The sequence below is a fragment of the Folsomia candida genome, unplaced genomic scaffold (assembly GCF_002217175.1).
Source record: "Folsomia candida strain VU population unplaced genomic scaffold, ASM221717v1 Fcan01_Sc043, whole genome shotgun sequence".
Taxonomy (NCBI): domain Eukaryota; kingdom Metazoa; phylum Arthropoda; class Collembola; order Entomobryomorpha; family Isotomidae; genus Folsomia; species Folsomia candida.
In genome coordinates this window covers 143,883-164,389 of record NW_019091235.1, presented here as the reverse complement: position 1 = coordinate 164,389, position 20,507 = coordinate 143,883, and the positions used below count along the sequence as shown (strand labels likewise).

At 36.5% G+C, this 20,507-nt stretch overlaps 3 protein-coding genes across 3 annotated transcripts; 1 reads left to right on the top strand and 2 right to left on the bottom strand.

Moving 5' to 3' along the window:
- Positions 1-86: 86 nt before the first annotated feature.
- LOC118433163 lies at positions 87-1,866 on the bottom strand. The gene is made up of 2 exons (XM_035844826.1): positions 1,428-1,866; positions 87-740 (listed from the first exon to the last, which is right to left on the bottom strand). Exons 1-2 carry the CDS (start codon positions 1,488-1,490, stop codon positions 369-371), a joined length of 435 nt encoding a protein of 144 aa, XP_035700719.1. The 5' UTR covers positions 1,491-1,866; the 3' UTR covers positions 87-368.
- A 1,512-nt stretch (positions 1,867-3,378) lies between these two features.
- Positions 3,379-6,719, top strand: LOC118433140. The gene is made up of 6 exons (XM_035844793.1): positions 3,379-3,536; positions 3,611-4,045; positions 4,126-5,060; positions 5,306-5,408; positions 5,607-5,762; positions 5,832-6,719. Exons 1-3 carry the CDS (start codon positions 3,414-3,416, stop codon positions 4,807-4,809), a joined length of 1,242 nt encoding a protein of 413 aa, XP_035700686.1. The 5' UTR covers positions 3,379-3,413; the 3' UTR covers positions 4,810-5,060; positions 5,306-5,408; positions 5,607-5,762; positions 5,832-6,719.
- Positions 6,720-11,315: 4,596 nt separating this feature from the next.
- Positions 11,316-18,740, bottom strand: LOC110861658. Its single transcript, XM_022110783.2, has 4 exons — positions 18,161-18,740; positions 17,861-17,964; positions 13,166-13,321; positions 11,316-12,163 (listed from the first exon to the last, which is right to left on the bottom strand). Exons 1-4 carry the CDS (start codon positions 18,738-18,740, stop codon positions 11,960-11,962), a joined length of 1,044 nt encoding a protein of 347 aa, XP_021966475.2. The 3' UTR covers positions 11,316-11,959.
- Positions 18,741-20,507: the final 1,767 nt, after the last annotated feature.

Sequence of the window (20,507 nt, the reverse complement as noted above, 5' to 3'; positions counted from 1 at the left end):
GTAAATAGGGTTTGCACAAAAATTTCTGAAATTTTGGAAAATATACTCTAGTAAAATTTGAAGTATTTATAGTACAAATTGGTCCACAATTTGGAAAAAGAATATTTAAGAACAACAAAATGAAAAACAAGGAAGGGTAAATACCCATTTAGTAGGGCCAAACCAATTATTATTTCACTAAATCTCGAGTTTTCGAGAGTAGTAAATTCAGTTTTCAGGTCAAATTTAAAACCGCTTTTCGGTTAAATCGAGAACCGGGTTTTAGCCTATAAAATTATAAAACCCGTTTTTAGATCCCCTAACACTTAAGAAATGTAATGAGACCTAAAACTTAATCACATTCACGACCCTTTAAGTCATGTAGATAATCACGTCATAAGTACTATGCATAAATTCCCTTGATTAATGATTCCCATATCCTTCATCAATTGTACATTCAACAATCCCCTGTCCGTAAACAATGGTCTGCCGTCTGGAGTCTTAATGTTCTTCAACTGCTTTGCTTCACATCGCCCCAAGACATCTACGTTGGCATCCTCCCCCTCATACGTCAACATTTCCAGCCAAAATTCCATCTTGCCATTGGTTCCTTTACGAAAGGAAAATTCCCACGTGGACTTCATTCCGATTTCGGCCCCATTTTCGAACGGAAATCGGACCTGTTCCAACTCCTCTGGAAGTTCTTGCAGCGTTTTGAAATCTTTGATGTCCCACGACAATTCCACAGTTTGGCTCTGTAACTGCAGTGTTAAGATAAATCTGTATTATTTATTTCAGGCATACATACGTACATATGTACAGGGTGGTTGAAATCCGTGGTGGGAAAATTTGGGTAGATGAGATGGTAGGGAGGAGGGGCTTATTGACGAAAGGTATGGTTTTTCTGAATTTCTGGGGGGAGCTTGATGTTGGATATAAGAAAACAACTATCCCGGAGTACATATATGTAATGGTGAAAGAAATTTCAAAATCCGAGCAAAATTGGTTTTTTGGCGTGGATTTGAGTGAGTGAAAGCTGAAGTGAAAGCGCTTTTTGGGCACCTTTTAGTGGGTGTGGCGGACGCAAATGTGGCCATGGATTCAAACCACTTCAGGGTTGTTGTTCATTCATGGGACACTTTAACATATTCAAAGGGCATCGAGATCCCTGAGTTGATAGTACGCCACCTCCCCTCCTAAGAGTGTGAAATTAACCAAAAGTACAGATAATTTTCCCTGTGGTGTATATGTATAACTAATACACAAAATTTGTCGATGTCTTCGAGGCTCGATATTATACGGCATAATATCGAGCGTTACGTAACATTTCAACCACCCTGTATGTTTATTCGTTCATGCGCATATGCTTATGTACACGTCCTGTGTCGGACATTTCCTAATTATTTTTTACAAAAATAATAATAAGCTTTAAGAAATATGCGACTTACTCCGGAAATCATTTTCATCCTTTTGGCTTCAACACTAAATGAAATATTCATTCCACGCCGCATTGTAAGTTTTTATTCGACACCGATATTGCGTTGTATGTAACTTAACAAAATTGTTAATTGAGAATGTTGTTTTTTGTTTCAAATTGATTTATTCGTAAATATATTCCAAAAATATCGTTTCGTCGAATATATAAATTGTAGTTTAATTTTTGGAAAAAATATTAAAAGACAAATATTTATTAAAATTCCCCTTTACAAAACCGCTTTTAACAGTAGTCCGGTCGAACATTGAGTTAAAGGCAGAAAAACCGTTGGGTTATTTCGGTGATAAAGGGTTGAAATGAAAGTACCCTTGACTTCATTGAATGAATATCTACATACGTATATAAATAGAAGGAATCCTTTCTGGGATGTGCATGTAACATGTGAGTTGTTTTAACCTCAGACGTCTGTCTCCATGTTTTCATTGTCAATTAACAGATGTACATATAGGGTGTCTTATGTCTCAATAATGTCTCAATTATCTCAATAAGCTCATGCATCGCCATTACTTAGGACTAGGACGATTTAAAATTGAGATTTGTATAAACTATTCAAATGTAGTATCAGAATTGATGGAATAGTTCTTAAAATGGTGTATTTCAGAGACAAAACTTGGGTTACTACTTATCTATAGAAATTTACAGGCTTATCCCATTGAAAAATTACCCATTGTGGCAAGGCATTTAAGCCAGCCTGTACCTATGAAGTCTCCATACCTACATATGTATGTACATATCTGTACTTGTCTTCGCCCACGTCTGATTCACGTTTTTATTTATGATGAATAAACAAAACCATGTTCAGTACCATTTGACAGCTTATGTGCAACCTGGGATAAAGTTTCATGAAAAGTGAGAGAGAGAGGAATGCATGCAACTTGCATGCGTGTGAGACAAAGGCCGACGGAAACTATGTTGTCATCTGCTGCTGCCGTCCGGTCTTCGGAAAGAAGAAGTCCTAATTCCATAAAAACAATTTGTAATTAAACTCGTAATTTCATATTACATAAAAAACCTAACATTTGGGTGTATCACATTTCGGGTAGGGGTGATGATCCTATATTTGTGCTTAAAAATGTACTCATTACAAATTATTATTAGCGCATATCTCATCTATCGAGTATTAATTAAATACACCCAGATAAAAACCAGGCCAAATGTAACACAAAATCATTTCCCATATTTCGCAGGAGAAGATGAGACAGAGTGAGAAAAGTGGTTGGCGGTGGGTATCCACCACCATCGTGCGTTAGGATCGTATGCGCGATCCATTTTCTCACTCTGTTTCTCTCTCTCTGTACTCATTAGTGGCCAGAGTTTGTTATGGCTCTTGCTGTATAAGCCCCTCCCTCAGAAACTTTGACCCCAAAAAAGTCATGGTAGCGGTCATTTCGCAGCGGACAACAAAAGCGGAAAATGTGGCACTTCTGACGAAGAAAAATCTGGCATCAGGTTGTCAGCCGCAAAATGACCGCTAAGGTCACTTTTTTAACGATTTATATGTAGGTCGAAAAACCGCCAATTTTCGAATTTTGAAAGTCTTGATGCATCAAAATGTTCATACTCATGAGGGGAGTCAAATGTCAAATGCAAGTTGGTATCTACTTCTTTCTGTACCGAGTGTACATTGACCTTCTCATTTTTCCCAATTTTCTTCCCCAATTTTTGAAGGGGGTGTGGTTGAATATAATTCAAAAAAGCTATGCTATATTAATCCCCCCACCCAAAACTGAATTTGTAATTTTTTATGTGCAATTTGGTGAAATCGATGCGAAAAAGACTTGCACTTTTGGCTCATTTTGTACCCCCAAAATTTGAGTAAATTTTTCTCATTTCATCAATCGTGCAATAAAGTTATTTGTAAATCATATTATATACACTAAAATTTTTTGCATTCATAGTTTCCAGTTGAAAAAAAAACAAATTGGAAATAAACTTCATCATGGATCTGGTGACAAATCCCTTATCGACAGATGGAACTCAGCAACGGAAGGACAGCAAAAATTTTGGAAAGAAAATGGAAGCAGAGCTCTTACTCTTTGATCGTGTCTTTCGCAATGATTTGGTAATTAATACACTCAATCTTTTGTGACAATTCTTTACACTTTTAACTATTACGAATACTCGTAACATTTCTAGATTGCAAATAAAATTGCACCCTACTTGAACTTGGCCGATCTTAAAGATGCCAGTGCGAGTTGTCGTAGTCTTTACGAGATGGTGAGGAACTCTAAACATTTCAAGGAGATTGCTAAACTCTGCTTAAGTCAAAAAAACTTGCAAGAAAGTCATGCCGGCTGTGGCACTGGAATGACTACTTGTGCAGATAAGAGTGGACACGAAAACCTTGCTTCTTCCCCTTCTGAGACTACGACAATGAAAACATTTCATGGCTTAAGTGTGATTGAGGTGGATCTTGTAGTATCAAAAGAGATTCCGGAGTTTCTTCAAGGAAACCAAAATTTCCTTAAAAATTTTCAAACCGTTCATCTCATCGGTAACTCAAGAGCAAAGGAAGTTACGGTTGCCATTCTTCACTATATTTTTGTCAATACTTCAGTTATCACTCTGCAAGTATGACGAGTCAAATTGAATTTAACAGTTCCTCAGTTATAATATGATTTATGTATTCGTTTGTCTGTACATTTTGACAGATTGACGGAGAAGTTGCTACATGCTTAAACCTTGCGGATCATTTTGCCACCCAAACGGGGAAAGAATACTTTACCAAACTTAGAAATCTGGAGATCGTTAGTAAAGAGCGGGATGAATTTGACTGTCCCATTTTTCATGACAATATCAAGTACTTTTACGCCCTGCCGCTAAACCTAAAAAAACTTGAGATAGGAAAAGTTGGATATAACTTCAAATGTTATGAAAATATCGTCAATTTGATAATCGCCAACGCAGGATCGATCCAAGATCTCGTTCTGGACTTTAAAGAAACTTGCCCGTGGGGAACTACACAGTTTGAAAACATCCGTCTCCCCCTATTGAAGAAATTAGTCACGTCCCTGACCGACGGAGGGGCTGAGATAGACAATTTTCTAAGTTTCATGAAAAAACAGCCACTTGTTGAAGAGTTGTCCCTCTGTGTAGTGAAGAAATGCGGGCCAAAGCTACTCACTGTGATTCAGGAGAGGGGTTCAAAACTCAAAAAGTTGCATCTTCGAGCAAAACATTTTGGAGATGGGGAAAACTGGGGGTTTCTTGCAGACATGCAAAATTTGAAGGATTTTGCGCTGATCCGACCAATCATCGAATGGCGGGATGCCTTGGATGGTTCATTCTACAGGAACTGCAGTCTCCTTGACGCATCTCAAGCTCCGCGGAATTGAGAATTTCTGGTGGGATTCGGTCCAAAATGCAAACATAGGTGAAATGGAGAAGCAGTCGTTGTTTAACAGATTTCAAAACTTGGTGACCCTCAGCATCGTCCATCGCGGAGGGAAAGAATTGAATTTAGATTTTCTACAGAAATTGAGCATCTCAATGCTAAAATTGCAGAAATTAGAACTCTCCAGCATTGTCAAGCCTACTGATGGTGCACTCAATGCAAGGGCTGCGGTAGACTTGGGAAGCCTTAAAGGTAAATAAAGGGAGATCCATAAATTATGTCACGCAAAAATCTCGACTTTCTAGACCTTCCCTCCCTCCTTTTAAAATGTGTCACGTAGGAACGATATAATAGGAACCTTGAAGCCCCCCCCCCCTCTCTCGTGTTACATAATTTATGGACAGTCCCTAATTGGTTTGGGCCGCTAGTTTTTACGCTTGGCGGATTACATAATTTAATTTAATTGTACATTAAATATTTTCGTAAATTACACACAGGTTTGACTCACGTTACACTTAAGGGCTGGGGTAACATAGCTGAATTACTGAGTTCAATTTCACACAGTCTTTGCGAACTTTGACTCTTTTCACGGACGAAAGGGTGAGAAACTAATTCTGAACTAGATTTGTAACTAGATTTGTATATACAATTTTTCCACCTATTTTAAATTATTTCCATACTCACAGAAAAGAAAACTTAATTTTAACGTTTAATGTCATCGATTTTTTGGCCAGTACGAACATAAATGTTGATCTGCATTATGTTTACTAATGTGTATGTATGCATATAAATTAATAGGGCATGACGGAGTGGGATACAAATTTGGCGATACAATTCGTTCAACGGAATCCAAGCCTGGAGAAAATATCCATCAGTGGAAACGGACTTATCCTGCGACCCGATTTAGTGAATGAGTTGAAGACTAAATCCTCCCGACTAGTCCAGGTCGAATGGGTCAGTTTGGTTTACCTTTACATGCACGGGAATATTTACAAATCACTAATCAATATGTACGTATAACAGAGCAAGCCCACATTCGCTTTAACATTAAAGGAAGACTCTGACTCGGACGCATCACTGGACCTTGGCTCGGATAGCGACGATGGCGAAAATGATTACGCCGACTACTTTAATCGTGAAAGTGACTACGAAGACGACCATCCTGACTATACGGCGTGCGATATAGAATGTGGATATTGCGGACGATGCGACTATTGATAACCTCAAGTGTTACGCTACGACAAACTTTCCATTGACCTAATGTTCGCAAAATTATAACGGCTTTGACGACTATAATTTTTACAATTTTTTTTTATATTTTTCTTCACCAGTTCAACTATTTTTAAAGTGACCTTTAGAAGTTTTTTGATTAATTTATTCATACCCGGTGGGTAAATAGCATTTCGGTATTAAACCAAGGGTATACATTCTTCTGTGAATGCGAATAAATGTATTATGTAAATAGATAAAGAAGCCTAATAACTTTTTATATCAGTTATTGTGCAAATGCTAATTTAATTGCGCGATAAGAGTCTGCGTATAATAATATTTTTCCGACACTACTTTTAATTAGTATTAATAGCAAATCTGTAAATATTTTACCTTAGTTCTACAAGTACAATGACCGATTAAATTCTAATTATTGCATGTAGATATGTATGTCGTCGTCATGTACATGTTTTCTCTTGTTTGTCTGGCACCGTTGTGGGAAACTTGGAAAAAATATTTATGGTCTTTTCAAATTACTTTTTAGGATTTGAAAATTTGAAAAGATAATTTAGAATGGGTTTACTTTGAACAATTCCTAAAACTTGGCCTAATATTTTTTCGCCTCATTAGTATTCATATATGAATCTCTATATTTATCTATAGACATACCTTATCGTAGATTTGAACACAGCTTGACAAACAACCATGACTTTATACCTGATCACGACATTTGTTATTAATAAATTATTTAAGTTATGATCGAAGAGTTTTATTGTTAAGAGAACTTTCGTGACATGCAAGTATGTACATACATCCTTACATTATTATGGTCAGAATGAAACCCCGACCAAAATTTGATTCCCGCGTTCGTACCCCTAACAGTGCAGTGTGGGAAGGAGCACGTGATGGGCGAGGATGCATGCTGACCATAATAGTCTTATGTTAGCATGTTTTTCATCATGATTGCGTGACGATCTCACAAGTTATGGTTTTATTGACATAAACTTACATCCAAGTATTCTTGCCGTATTAAATATTGATTAAGCCGAAATATATTTGCTTATATAAATATGTCTTGATTAAAATACAAGTACCCTGAAAAAGAACCTTCTTCGGTTAGTTCTATTAATTACAAATTTTAGAGCAAGTGTACCAAAAAAAATAAATTATCGCATTTTACTAGAAGTTAATACCTCTTTCCCAACTTTTCCTTCACAGTGGGCTTATTGGTAATCAGGTGTCTCTAGCTATTTTTAGACATTTTCCTGGATTACATAATCGGGCAATGCTTGACCTCCATGACATGTGTAAAACCATATCGGAAACAATAAATATGTGACACTGATACCTAGCTGTTATGACAAACGTAGTCGGTCTATCTCAGTTTCTCAAAAACGATCCAATCTACACATTTATAACATTTTTTTGTTACATTTTGCCTCATCTAAGAATAATTCAACTTCAGCAAAACACGCAGGCCTGAAATATTCAAGCACGCTACATATACATGTACATACATATACATAGTATCCTTTTATTCATTGTAGTATAAGTTGTATTCGCAGAGATGTATGTGTACATATTCTATTGAGAAAAAAGCTAAACGACCAGCGCCTTACAAATTGTCCCTATCTGAAAATTAAAATCAACATAACCTATATTTTCGTCGATATTAAAGTAAAAATATCTCATCCAGCTCTCGTCCGGCTAGAAGAGATCCCAAAATTGCAGCAACATTTCAGCATAATTTATGATCGAGTATACGAAATAGAAATAGAACGAGTGGCAAATAAATTTAATATAATTGGCCAAAATACGCCTTGGTCAATTCTTCCCGATTGGTTTCACCCTCTGTGTAGAAACATTAGACTTTCCGAAATCACAAAGGCTGGTGTCAGCGTGGATGATGTATTGCTAAACTTGCTCTTATGGAGAAACTCAACCACAAAATTTGGAGAAATTGGTTGCTACAGCTTTGTCAAACATGCACCACATCTTGCACAAAACGATACACTTCTGCAAGATCAATGTTTAACTTATGGACCTGATCCTTCTATACTTAATGTTCGCTCCAGTACTAATCTTGAACTGGTGACGAGTTTACAACCGTACGGTTTTCTAAGTTGCTCTCACAAACGTTCGCGGCCAAGCTCGTTGGAAAATTTAGTATACGTCTTCACATGGGATTTATGGACTCTGCTAATATCAACCTGGTTTTTCCTTGGGCTCTTTGTTATGTTAACGTGGAAAAAGGATGTGATCCAATTATACGTATTAACTACCGGATATAACATTTTACTCGAACAAGGCTCCTCCATTGTGCGGAATTCAAAGCGAGAAATCTATCTCTATTTCGTATTTGCACCATGGATCCTAATGTCGTTAATCATGACAAATCTAATCCGAGGTGACAACGTACAATCCACTATCGCACCACTTCGTGTAGTCCTGTACGAAAATTTTAGCCAGTTGATTAGCAGCAATTTCACCTTTGTTGATTCGGTACCCATTGTAATTTTGGAAAATGGCGTAGAATATCATGGTGGATGGACTGATGCAAATACCTTTTCCCTCAACAACATTGAAACTTCTTCTGCTGTTATTTCTCACAAGATTTGCAAGCAGTTAATTAACCTGTCTGTCCATCATAGACGTATTAGTGAGCAAACCGACATTTGGAATAAAATTTCAAACTACAGCGGGTTTTCATGTGCCTCTGAGAGGATAGCATATTTGGGATTTGTTAGCGACTTGGAAAAGGTAAAAAAAATCATTGGAAAAATATCGCCCAGGACCAGAGTACAGCGTTGGAAAAGAATTCGCTGGTTTGATCCCGACTGGATGGGAAATTCAAAATGTTGTCGACCCTCGAATTCCAGTCAGAATGCGGGCATTGCATCAATCTGGGATTGCCAGGAAATGGCTGTGGTACAGCGAGATGGCGGGTAAGTTGAGGAATCGGACTGCTTATGAAGAAGATGGGCCTGAGCCGTTAGTCATGAAGGGAAATATAGCACAGATTTTCATAATCTTCTTTGAAGTTATGTTTTTCAATGGTTTTGTCTTTCTGGCAGAAAAACTTTACACGATTTATAGAAAAATTACGCGGAGAGATGTGCAACAGTGTGGTATTCTAGTATGTTCACGGTTTAAAAAAGTAATTGTTGCCACACAAATATGTTATCGTTTTGAATACTTTTGAAGAGATACTTTGCTTAAGTATGGAAAAATTTTCACGTGTAATCAGGCAATGCCTGATTTTGCGTTGCTGAACAAGTTCGCATTATTTGCAGGAAAACCACATGGGTCGATAGGCAGTTTTCTACAAATATTTATTCCTAGCGTATATTGTACATAAATACATATCTGAACAGGCATATTTATTTACATCATTCGAAGCGTTGAGTGTGATAAATAATGTTTCACTCTATTTTAAAATTTACAAATTACATGATTAATTAAAGTGTTAATATGCACGTGTTACAATTATTAATATATGATAAATAAAAGTAAGATAGGTCAATGCAAATTTGAATGTTCTAGAAATTAATTACATTTGACACTGACGAAAGCCATCAATGCATTAAAACTATTGCTTATCAAAATATATGCATTCTCATTAGTGACTGTTTCATGGAAATTGCTGTGAGCAGTTATGTAGGTACAATTAATTATTACTTAATTATTATATATGTAAATATGTGCATGCATGCGCTACATTAAGGTAATAGGCAGAAGTAAGAAACTGCTTAAACGTTAAGTTTGATGTCAGCATCAATAGAAGACGTTAAATTTATCTCTTGGATAAAGTTGGATAAATGTATTGGCAGATACATACTCTAAATAAAAGTTATGCAAAATGTACCCAAATTTGAGTGAAAACGAGGATGACAAAACCATTGGCTAAAATGTATCTAAGAGTTGTGTAAAATTTGTCCAACTGTTGTGTAAGTTTTCCTCAATTGTTGTATGTATCATCTTGTTTGATACTCTACCTTATGCAAATTTTTCACAACTTTTATTTAGAATGCATTGGGATAAGCTATTTGGGCTTGGTTTATCGGGGAAAATAATTAGGATACTGAAACATCTTTATCAAGTAGGAGCCACTTGTGTAAGATCGGAGCATGGTAACTCGGACGAGATTGAATTGACGCTTGGACTTTCTCAGGGCTGTGTGCTTTCTCCACTTCTTTTTCTCTCTATATATCTGACATCGAAAATGTACTTAAAGACGCTGGTATTCCAGGAATCAAAATGTCCAATAAATTAATGTTGCATATTCTCTTATTTGCCGATGACATGATCCTGCTTGCCCCGAATGAATTTTATATGCAGAAGAAAATTAACTTACTGAGGAATTACTTTTTGGAATGGGATTTGAAATTAAACATAGGGAAGACGAAAGTATTGGTAGCCAGAAAAGGGGGTCGACTAAAAACAGGAATGCAATTTTTATATGGAACAGATCCAATAGAAATCGTCACAGAATATACATATCTAGGAGTCATTTTCTCACAAAAGGGTGTTTTTCAGAAGGCGTCTGATGCATTTAAAAAGAATGGCATATCTGCGCTAAGCTCAGTATGGCAAACCGTTTTCAAGGGTAAAATAACAGACTGGAACTCAAAAGTGAGATTATTTGAGTCAATATCTCTCTCATGCTCTCTCTATGCATCAGCAGTATGGGGCCTCAGATATGCTAATAAAATGGAAGAATTACAAGTCTATTTCTACAAAAGACTACTTGGGGTGGAGAGAACTGTGCCAGGATATTTAATACGGCTGGAGACTGCTTCTCCTCATTTTCTTTTGCGTATTATTAAACAGGCACTATCATATTGGATTAAGCTTATGCATATGGAAGAGGAGAGATATCCAAAACTATGTGTTGAAGCACTGTATAAAGAATGGCAGAATGGCATGTCCATACTAAAATATAATTGGGTTTCACAATTGCACAATGCATTAGAGCAGTTAGGTTGTGGCAATTTTTGTTTAATCGGCGACTTGACAAAAATGCAAAATGAAGTACCGCAAATCTTGACTCGTATTATTGACATGAAAAGACAGGAGGATATAAATTCCATGACTGAAACGGCATGGTGGGTATGCGTTAACTATGGAAGGAGAGCTCAGGCCAGCTAAGTATCTCAGATTACAACTGACTTTTAAGCACTCGTCACTTATATCTCAATTCAGGTTGAACGATGGACGTATTACACACGAGAATTTCAGGCATACATTTGATGCGGAGGAATCCTGCTCTTTATGTAATATAAGGGAAGAAAATACGTTTCAGCATTTTATTTGTAAATGTAAGATCTACCGTAAAGAGGGGGAGGAAATGCTTTGGCCAAAATGTTTAAATCTAGATAACAGAGAACAATGCATAAATGTTTCCAACTACCTTCAAGTCAAACTTAGACATAGAAAATTAATTTTGGAAGAATAGTCAACAAAGTCAAATGTATATACACATTACAATTAAGCCTACTTAACCAATGCACTAACCAATTAATCAATAATTCTTAAGGACTCAAGTATGATGATAATGTGTATAACGATATTATACATATATATTTTTTTAACTCTGTAACTCTATGGGCAATTATGCCTGAAAGGGATTTATGCTGAATAAATCAATCAATCAATCAATCAATTTAGAATGCATACATGCATATTTATGTGTCTAAACATATAATTAATTTTAGGATATACCTAAGTTTATTATTTTTGAAGTGTTAACGTAATAAGTGAGTTTTCATTTTTTAGTAATTTATTTATTCGCTAGCGTTCACTACGGAAATGCAGCTCATCTGCAGGATTTGAATAATTAAACCAATAAACAGGTTAGCTTACTTGAAGTATTTATGCGTTGGTCATACATAAATTTTAATATATAGTCCGCCCGGAAGCGGGTTTCATACATATTAATGCAATCAATAGTCACATCGTCCACAATATCCACACTCCCGATCGCACGCTGTATAGTCAGAAATTTCTCCGTTAAACTCATCGTAGTCATCTTCGCGATTAAAGAAGTCATCGTAGTCATCTTGGCGATTATAGTTGTAAACTTCGCTGTCGTTATTCGAGTACCCCGATGCGTCCGAGTCCAGTGCGTTCATTCCTGATGTTTTGCCCTGGTTAAACATAGTTATTTGTAACTAATTGCTGCTTAACTGGTAAAGGGGGTGACGCGTCAAATTGGCCCACAACAAATTGACCCGCTCATATTGACCTAGCGACAGATTGACCCAGACCCATATTGACCCAAGTCATATTGACCCCATGCTATACATGTTCATATGTAAGTAATACTTACTGCATTTTACATATACAAATTCATACTCAATTTTACTTCATACTTCAATACAATTTTTCCAATCAAAAATCGATTACCCAAAAACCCATGTAAAACCCCTGTTTTCAGTAGCAAAACCCCAGGGTTTTCCTTTGATGATATGGAGATTAACCAATTGCTCCAATAATTGTTAGTCTAGTCTCTTTTTTTTGTAAAATTACAAAAAAATGTCAAACTTAAACCACTAAAACATAAAATCATAATTAGAATATGTGTACTAGTATTGGGGTCTCGTCGATTTTGGTGAGTTTTAGGGTAGTAAATATGTATGACCAATACCCACGGGTAGTCAGGGTTTTCAAATATAATTAAGTATGGTAATACAACATTATTAAAAATTCTACAAATTAATTAGTTATTGAAATTGAGTTTGTACATAAGCTGATTTCTTGCGAAATTACTGAAAAACCAGATTGCTCTGAGAACTTAATACACGAGGTAGTTGCTAAATTTTCTCCCAAATCTCTGACGGTCCATGGTTAATCGCCATCAGGGTAAGGAAAACCCTGGGGTTTTGTTATTGCAACCCCTTACCCAGGGGATTTACCTGGGTTTTTGGGGTAATCGATTTTTGGTTGGAATATTTGACGTTAATTTAAGTATGAAGTAAAATTGAGTATATATTCGTGTATGTAGAATGCAGTAAGTATTACTTATGTGCATGTATAGCATAGGGTCAATATCACTTGGGTCAAAATTTCATGGGATCAATCTGTCGCTGGGTCAATATGTCGTGGGTCAATTTGACATGCAATCGGTAAAGAGGGCGAAGCAAACTAACCCATTCGACATGGACGAGTCGGGAAGATTTGGTCTTTAACTCCTTCACCAAATCGGATCGAAGGATCAGATACTTCCCACTGATAGATATCTTTTCAAGGCTTGGATTCCGTCTTAAGAAACGTATCGCTAAGCCTACATCCCACTTCGTCATGCCCTATTATATATTTTATTGACGTCTGTATTTACCCATTAGTAGACAATGTAGCAACATTAATATTCGAGGTTACAGAAAGGCTGGCACAAAGGAATTAAACCAACTTATCTTTCTTTTGTGTGCATAAAATAAAGATCGGGAATCTATATAGTATGGAGCACAAATCGACAATTTAGGAGGTAAATCAAGTCCAGTCGGCGATAGAATTTGGACTCCGGCAGGAATGTATTTTCCACTCTGACGGGACCCCAAAGATATGCGAATGTTATTTATTAAGCAGTACTTACAGGAAAAACGAGTAAACGGCCCGATCTACTGAATTCAATCCCCTTGAAAATGTATGAACATAATTTGAGAGGAGGATTTCCCGTCAAAGCCACAAGTCGAAACATGACTTAAAAACGAAATAAAAGCTAAAATCTGACCGGAAGTGACCAATAAATTAGTAGAATTCAACCCGTGGTGTATCCAAGTTGTAATTCTAGGAAACTGAGGCGCGACAAAGTGCTACGCAATTTTCTTTAAAAACCCAGAATGGTACGATTTAATTTTTTGCATGGATTTTCAATTTTCCTCCACCAACTTTTTAATTAATGGTTCAATATCGGTAAGGAAAAACCAAAAATTCATATCACTTTCGCAATCTACGTTAAATTCCCTATACAAACTATGTATTGCGTAATACGAATGATTTCCTTAGAGAAGGAAATCAGTGATTTAAATGTCATCACAAAAAAAGTTACTATTTAAATTTTTGTGTACTGTACATAAACACGTACACTCTAAATAAAAATCCTGAAAATTTACTCAAGGTTGAGCAAAAATGAGGAAGACACAACCAAAAGGTAAAATTTACCCAGCCGTTGTGCAAAATTTCCCCAACGCTTTTACACAACGTCGGACAAATTTTACACTCTTAGCAACTTGGTAACAAAACCCAAAAGTTCGTTAACACCAACCGTCGGTGTCAACGTCAATTCCATTAAATGGTGACAAAATGTTGTGTAAAATTGACACTGACGAAGAATAATGCGTTGACACCCTACCGGAATCAGCGATATCTTGAAATGATGTCGAATTGACACCGTGCGATGTTACCGCAGTAAGCAAAACTTGGACTTTACACCAAATTGTGTCAGTCTCTTCGCAATGGACGGGTCTGCTTGGCGGCCATTTTCCTTCCTCCTCCACGAAAAGTCAACAAAATGGATAAATTAATTGGTGTGTTCAATTGATTTCGAGGGAAAAATTGTTTCTTAATAAGTTTAAGGACTACTAAAGTACTTCCAATTTCTTGACTTAGGTGAGTCAATATATGTAACACATTAATTTGCCCTCATTTAATTAAAATTATTTTACTGTGTGTATTTTTATTTTTCAAAACTTATTGTTTCCAGTACAGCTAAAATTCGACGATGGACCCAACGAGGGAGCCAAAAGTGACGAATAAGGATTTGTCCAACCGGCAACCTATTTAATTATTATTAAATATCTTGTTGCTAAGTTAATTTAACTGAAAGATATACTCATATTTTAGACCATCACCGTGTTAAAAACATATAAGCTTTTTCTTTAAAAGTGCATTAAGGTATGAAGCACAAAGTAGTATTTAATTTGTGCGAGTGTAATAATTTGTTGCTTGTGAATATGTTTGAAATACTTGATTAATTTTGTAAGTGATTAATATTATTGAATGTAAAATAAAACATCTGTTACTAAAAGTTGTACTTCAGTTGTCACAATCCGGGAACAATTTGTCACCAGGTGGTGACATTCATATATTAAAATACACATATAATGTTACCTAGCAGTGTCGAATCAACATAACTGAGCACAACCTCTTTTCCATTCGCGGTGTTGGTATTGTCACAACGGCATGTTGGGTTGACACCGCAGCGGTGTGCAACATAATTGACACCGCACCGTGTCAATTTGACACCAAACCGGTAGAGTCATATATAGACACCGGCATGGTGTCAATTCGGTGTCGATTTTTCTGTGAGTGTACCTTTTGGTTGTGCAATCCTCTTTCTTTACTAAACCTTGAGTAAATTTTACTAATTTTTATTTAGAGTGTATATGAACTCGAAATATTAAACGCGAAAACGTGCAGAATCGGTGCTACATACCTATATAGGGTTCGGTCGGAAAGTAAAGAAACACTTGAAAAAGTATGTATATTTATTTGTCTGAAAGAAAAATTGTCACTGAGTTGTAACGCGGTAGCTTTGTAGTCAGTGTTTCTTTTTGTGCGCACGAAATTATTTTTATGCATGCATAGTGCATAAAAATGCACAAAAATGCATAAAAACGCATAAAAATGCACAAAAATGCACGAAAATGCATAAAAATGCCTAATAATAAATGAAATGCAATTTATGCAGTGAATTTCATATATTTTCAGGCAATTTTATATTTTCATATTATTTGAAATGGGGATAAGCTTTAGTAACCTGAACCTCTATACCTTACCACACTACTTGCTACCCCCGAGTTGCGGCTTATGTATACATCATAGTTGCCATTGATTGCACTAGTGAAACTTATTCTATCTAGGTGTTTGAATTTAGTGCACATTTCGAAATACACGGAACTATTATTCGGCAAGAATATTTCAAACGAATGACACGTATTTTTCCTATAAAACTCAAGCCCGTATTAAGCCGTTCAGATGTGTAAAAATCGTCGTGTTAATTTATTTTCAAAACTTTCATTCATTTTTAATATTGAAAAATGAAAAATATTTTCACACTAAAAATAATGAGGAGAATATCTTAATTTATATGAATATCTTAATTTGTATGAATATATACAAAAAATTTCATTATTCCAATATTATTTGCACGCAAATTATTTTCGTGCATTTTCATGCATTTTCATGCAGTTTTTCGGATTTTTAGTGGTTGTTATTAAACGTTTAAAAACATTTTCGTGCACTAATTTCGTGCAGGTGTTATTTAACAGCAGAAACACTGTAGTCCATGCGATTGACTATCCAAATCAGAAAACGGGAAGTTAATATCTCGAATAGTTCAAAAATGAGAACAAAAAATTCAGAGCAACTCGCAAAAAAGATTTGCCACTACTACGAAAACGTGTGCGAGCGCGTTCGGATAATGGTTCATAGCCACTTCGAAAGAGAAAAAATTCATAATGGGGCAATTTGTAGAGTTTTAGATATGTATGAAGGGAGGAGGAATGCTGAATTCAAAAACTAAAAAAATCGTCCAGCTCGTGTAGCGACCCCCAAAGTAATACGTGAAGTTCAGCAGGGATGCAAAAATAACCTTGGGATATCAGATGGTTATTTGGGCTACAAATTGAAAATATCAAAATTAAGTTTACATGACATTAAACCTACGAAGTTGGGGGTCAAATCCTATAAGGCGACCCCTGCACCAAAGTACAACCAAGGTCAGCAAAAAAGAGCAAAGCCCAGCTCTCGGCAGAGTGCTGAAAAACGAGCAAGCAAAACATGCTCGTGATTCTGGTCATGGATGATGAGACCAACTGCTCGATTGATCCAGATGAAGTCCCTGGGAGGAAGTACTACTCATGTATAGGTACTAATAAGAATACGTTTAAAGATTCCTTCAAGTACACGCTGAAGTCAAAATTTCCCACAGAGCACATAATCGGGCAAGAATTGGACTCATTGGGGGACGTCTCAAAGCCGTTCGTGACCACAGCCACCATGACCTCGGAGAGATGTCTGAACGATTGTGTAAAGAAGATCTTGATCCCTTTTATCAATAATCGTAATGTACTTTTCTGACCGGGCACAGCAACATGTCATTCTTCAAAAGTTGTTCTGAACTACCTGCTGTCGAAAAAATCGATTTTTTTGCAAAAAAAGGAATATGCTCCCTACGTCCCTCAGGCAAGACTAATTGAACGATTTTGGGCATTATCCAAGAGAGAATATAGTCGTCGAATAAAACCACCCAAAAACTTGGTAAGATTCCGTCACATTTGGACACACACCTCAAAAGTGGTAGCAAGAAAGAGTGGCAAAGCACTTTTGGGGATCGCGAGGCAAATAATTCGCCATAAAGGATAGGAAGGATGGGGGTCTATGGTCCATATGAAGCAAAAAATTGAACGATAAGGACCTTGTTCTTAACCTTTAAAAGTGTCATTGGAATTAATTAAGTTTTCCGGATTTTACAGGCATTTTTCAAATGTTTCTTTACTTTCCGACCGAACCCTAGCAACCGACTGCTACAAGTCCAAGCTACATACACATTACATGTAGCATTTCAGAACCTGTCTATTGTTACAGTTTGATTTCTTAAATAAGAGACGGCCCACCAGAAGCTTTGCATGTCATTTAAAAAATGAAATTTAAAATTTAAAAAAAATTGTTATTTAAAAAATCAAACATAATAAATTGCTACGATTGAAAATCTGGTTAATGAATACTTTATGAAATCACCTTTTGTTGATTTATGCAAGCCATGAAAATCATGGAAAAGCTGGTAGAAAAATTTGTTCATGTACATGCTTACCATCGTAGTTAGATCAGAATTAGTTACTTACGATTTCATCCGTGACAAGGGTTAAAGTTAGCAAAAACTTATGTGAAGTAGAACCCAACAATTCAGCGACACTTCCCCACCCCTTAAGGGTAATGTCAGTCAAACCTATTTTACGATTTATGTAAATATTAATACTGCTGAACTATAACTTCCACCAAAATTTGATTCCCGTGTTCGTATCCCATACTACATGGGAAGGATACGAACGCGGGATGGTGCAAGTTAAAGTTCAGCAGTATATTTATAAACTTCAATTAATTTGGAACACCTGAAAACTAATTGTCCAAAGCAATTTACATACCTTGAAGGTTTTCCAAGTTTACTCCAACCATTGCCTCACGCGAAAGATGCTGGTATAAAGTAGCCTTGCCAAAGTTTGAGAGTTCCAACTTCTGCAGTTTTAACATTGTGGTGTTCACCTTCTCTAGAATATCCTCATTCAACTTTTTCCCATCGTAATGGACGATGCTGAGGGTGACCAAGTTTGTGAATCTGTTTAACAAGGATTGCTTCTCTAATTCGCCGATCTCTTTATTTTGATCCGAGTCCCACCAAAACCTATCAATTCCGCGGAGCTTGAGATGCGTGAGACAAGTTGGAAGGGTACGGAGGAAAGTGACCCCACGTTCTTCACAATGCGATGTCACACTCGCCCAGCCATTGGATTTGGACTTTGGTCGGACAAAGGCAAAATCCTTCAAGCTTTGCATGTTTGCAAGAAATCCCCAGTTTACGTCGTTTTTCCCATCACCAAAATTTTTGGCTCGAAGATGCAACTTTTTGAGTTTTGAACCCCTCTCCTGAATCACAGTGAGTAGCTTTGGCCCGCATTTCTTCACTACACTGACGGACAACTCTTCAAGGAGTGGTTGATTTATCATGAAAACGATAAAATTTCCAATCTCTACGTCTCCATCGGTGAGCGTCGTGGCCAATTTCTTTAAAAGTGGAAGAGTGGGAATGTTTCCAAAGTATTTAGTTCCCCAAAGGCAAGTTCCTTTAAAATCCAAGACGAGATCTTGAATCGATTCTGAGTTGGCAACGATCAAATCAGCGATATTTTCATAATGCGTGAAGTTACATCCAACTTTCCCAATTGCAATTCGCTGTAATTTTAAAGGCAGGGTGGAAAAGTACTTGATGTTGTCGTGGAAATCGGGGTAGCCCCATGCATCCCTTTCCTTACCAATGATTTCCAGATTTCTTAGTTTGCTAAAGTATTCTGTCCCAGTTTGAGTGTTAAAGTGATCCGAAAGTTTCAAACGTACTGCGACTTCTCGGTCAATCTGAGAAAATATATAGACATGCGAATTAATCAGATTAGGATTACATTAAATTGTTAAATTCAATGCGACCTCGTCTTACTTTCAGGGTGACAAGTGAGGTATTGACAAAAATGAAGTGCAACATGGGAACAACTTCAGGAATTATTTCTTTTTTCGAGTTATTGATGATACTCACGGTATGAACGTTCCTAAGGAAATCGCTGTTTCTTTGAAGAATTATCAAAATATTTTTAGACACGGCAACATTCGCCTCAATCACACCAAAACCCAGAAATCTCTCCAAAGACGAATAACGTTTTTCTATAGTTTTTCTTTTAGACAGAGGAAGTCCACTATCTACGGATTTTGCCATTCCAGGACGGAAGAAGTATTGGCTCCGAGCCAGGTTTTCGTGGTTTAAACAGAGTTTTGCAATCTCGCGAAAATTTTGCGAGCGCCGGACCATCTCGTAAAGAGCACGACAACTGGTGCTAGCATCTTTCATATCGGCCAAGTTCAGATAGGATGCAATTTTATTTCCAATCTAGAAATAGTGAAAATACTTGTACTAAATAACCTATAAAAAATGTCAGTATCTAGTAGTTTGTTACAAAATCATTGCGAAAGACGAGATCGAAGAGTGAGAACTTCGCATCGCTCAATCTCTTAAGGTGTTTGTTGTCCTTCCTTTTTTGAGTTTGACTGGTCGACAAGGAATCTTTCACCGGATCCATGGTTTATTTTATTATTTCCGACGAGTTATTTCACCTTGACGGTATTAATGCAAAAAATGTATGTTTAATTTGCAAATTATAACACCATCAACGCGCATACGTACATATGTACCTTATTTAGACTGAACGATTTCTGCCCTACGTTCTAAGTTAGAAGTGGAATAATTCACTGTTATCCCATGATTTGCGAATGAATTTTTATTGCTATGGAAATTTAATTTGCGCACCAACATGCTAACTAAGCCACGTAGATGTTTGTTCTGGAAAAGTTTTGTGCATAACTTGATTTTATTTTAACTCTGACATGTAGATAATATGTACATGCACATATGTGATACGTCCACATATATATCTTTATATAGTTATATAGTTATCTCAATATATTAGCAATTGTGCATGCTAATATTTATATACAGTCAATGGAACAAGTATAGGCAACCTTCACGCAAGCTACCTAAAATTGCCTATAACTTTGGAATGCATTATTACATTAGCATGAAACTTTGTACACATTTAACAAATCTAATGTAGTGTTCGCTCATAATCATGTCCCCGACTGAAATTAAAAAACCGTAACGTTATTCTGGTTTGTATACGAACGCGTCAGGTTGGAACCTGCAAAAAGTATTGGCAACCTATGTGATAATTA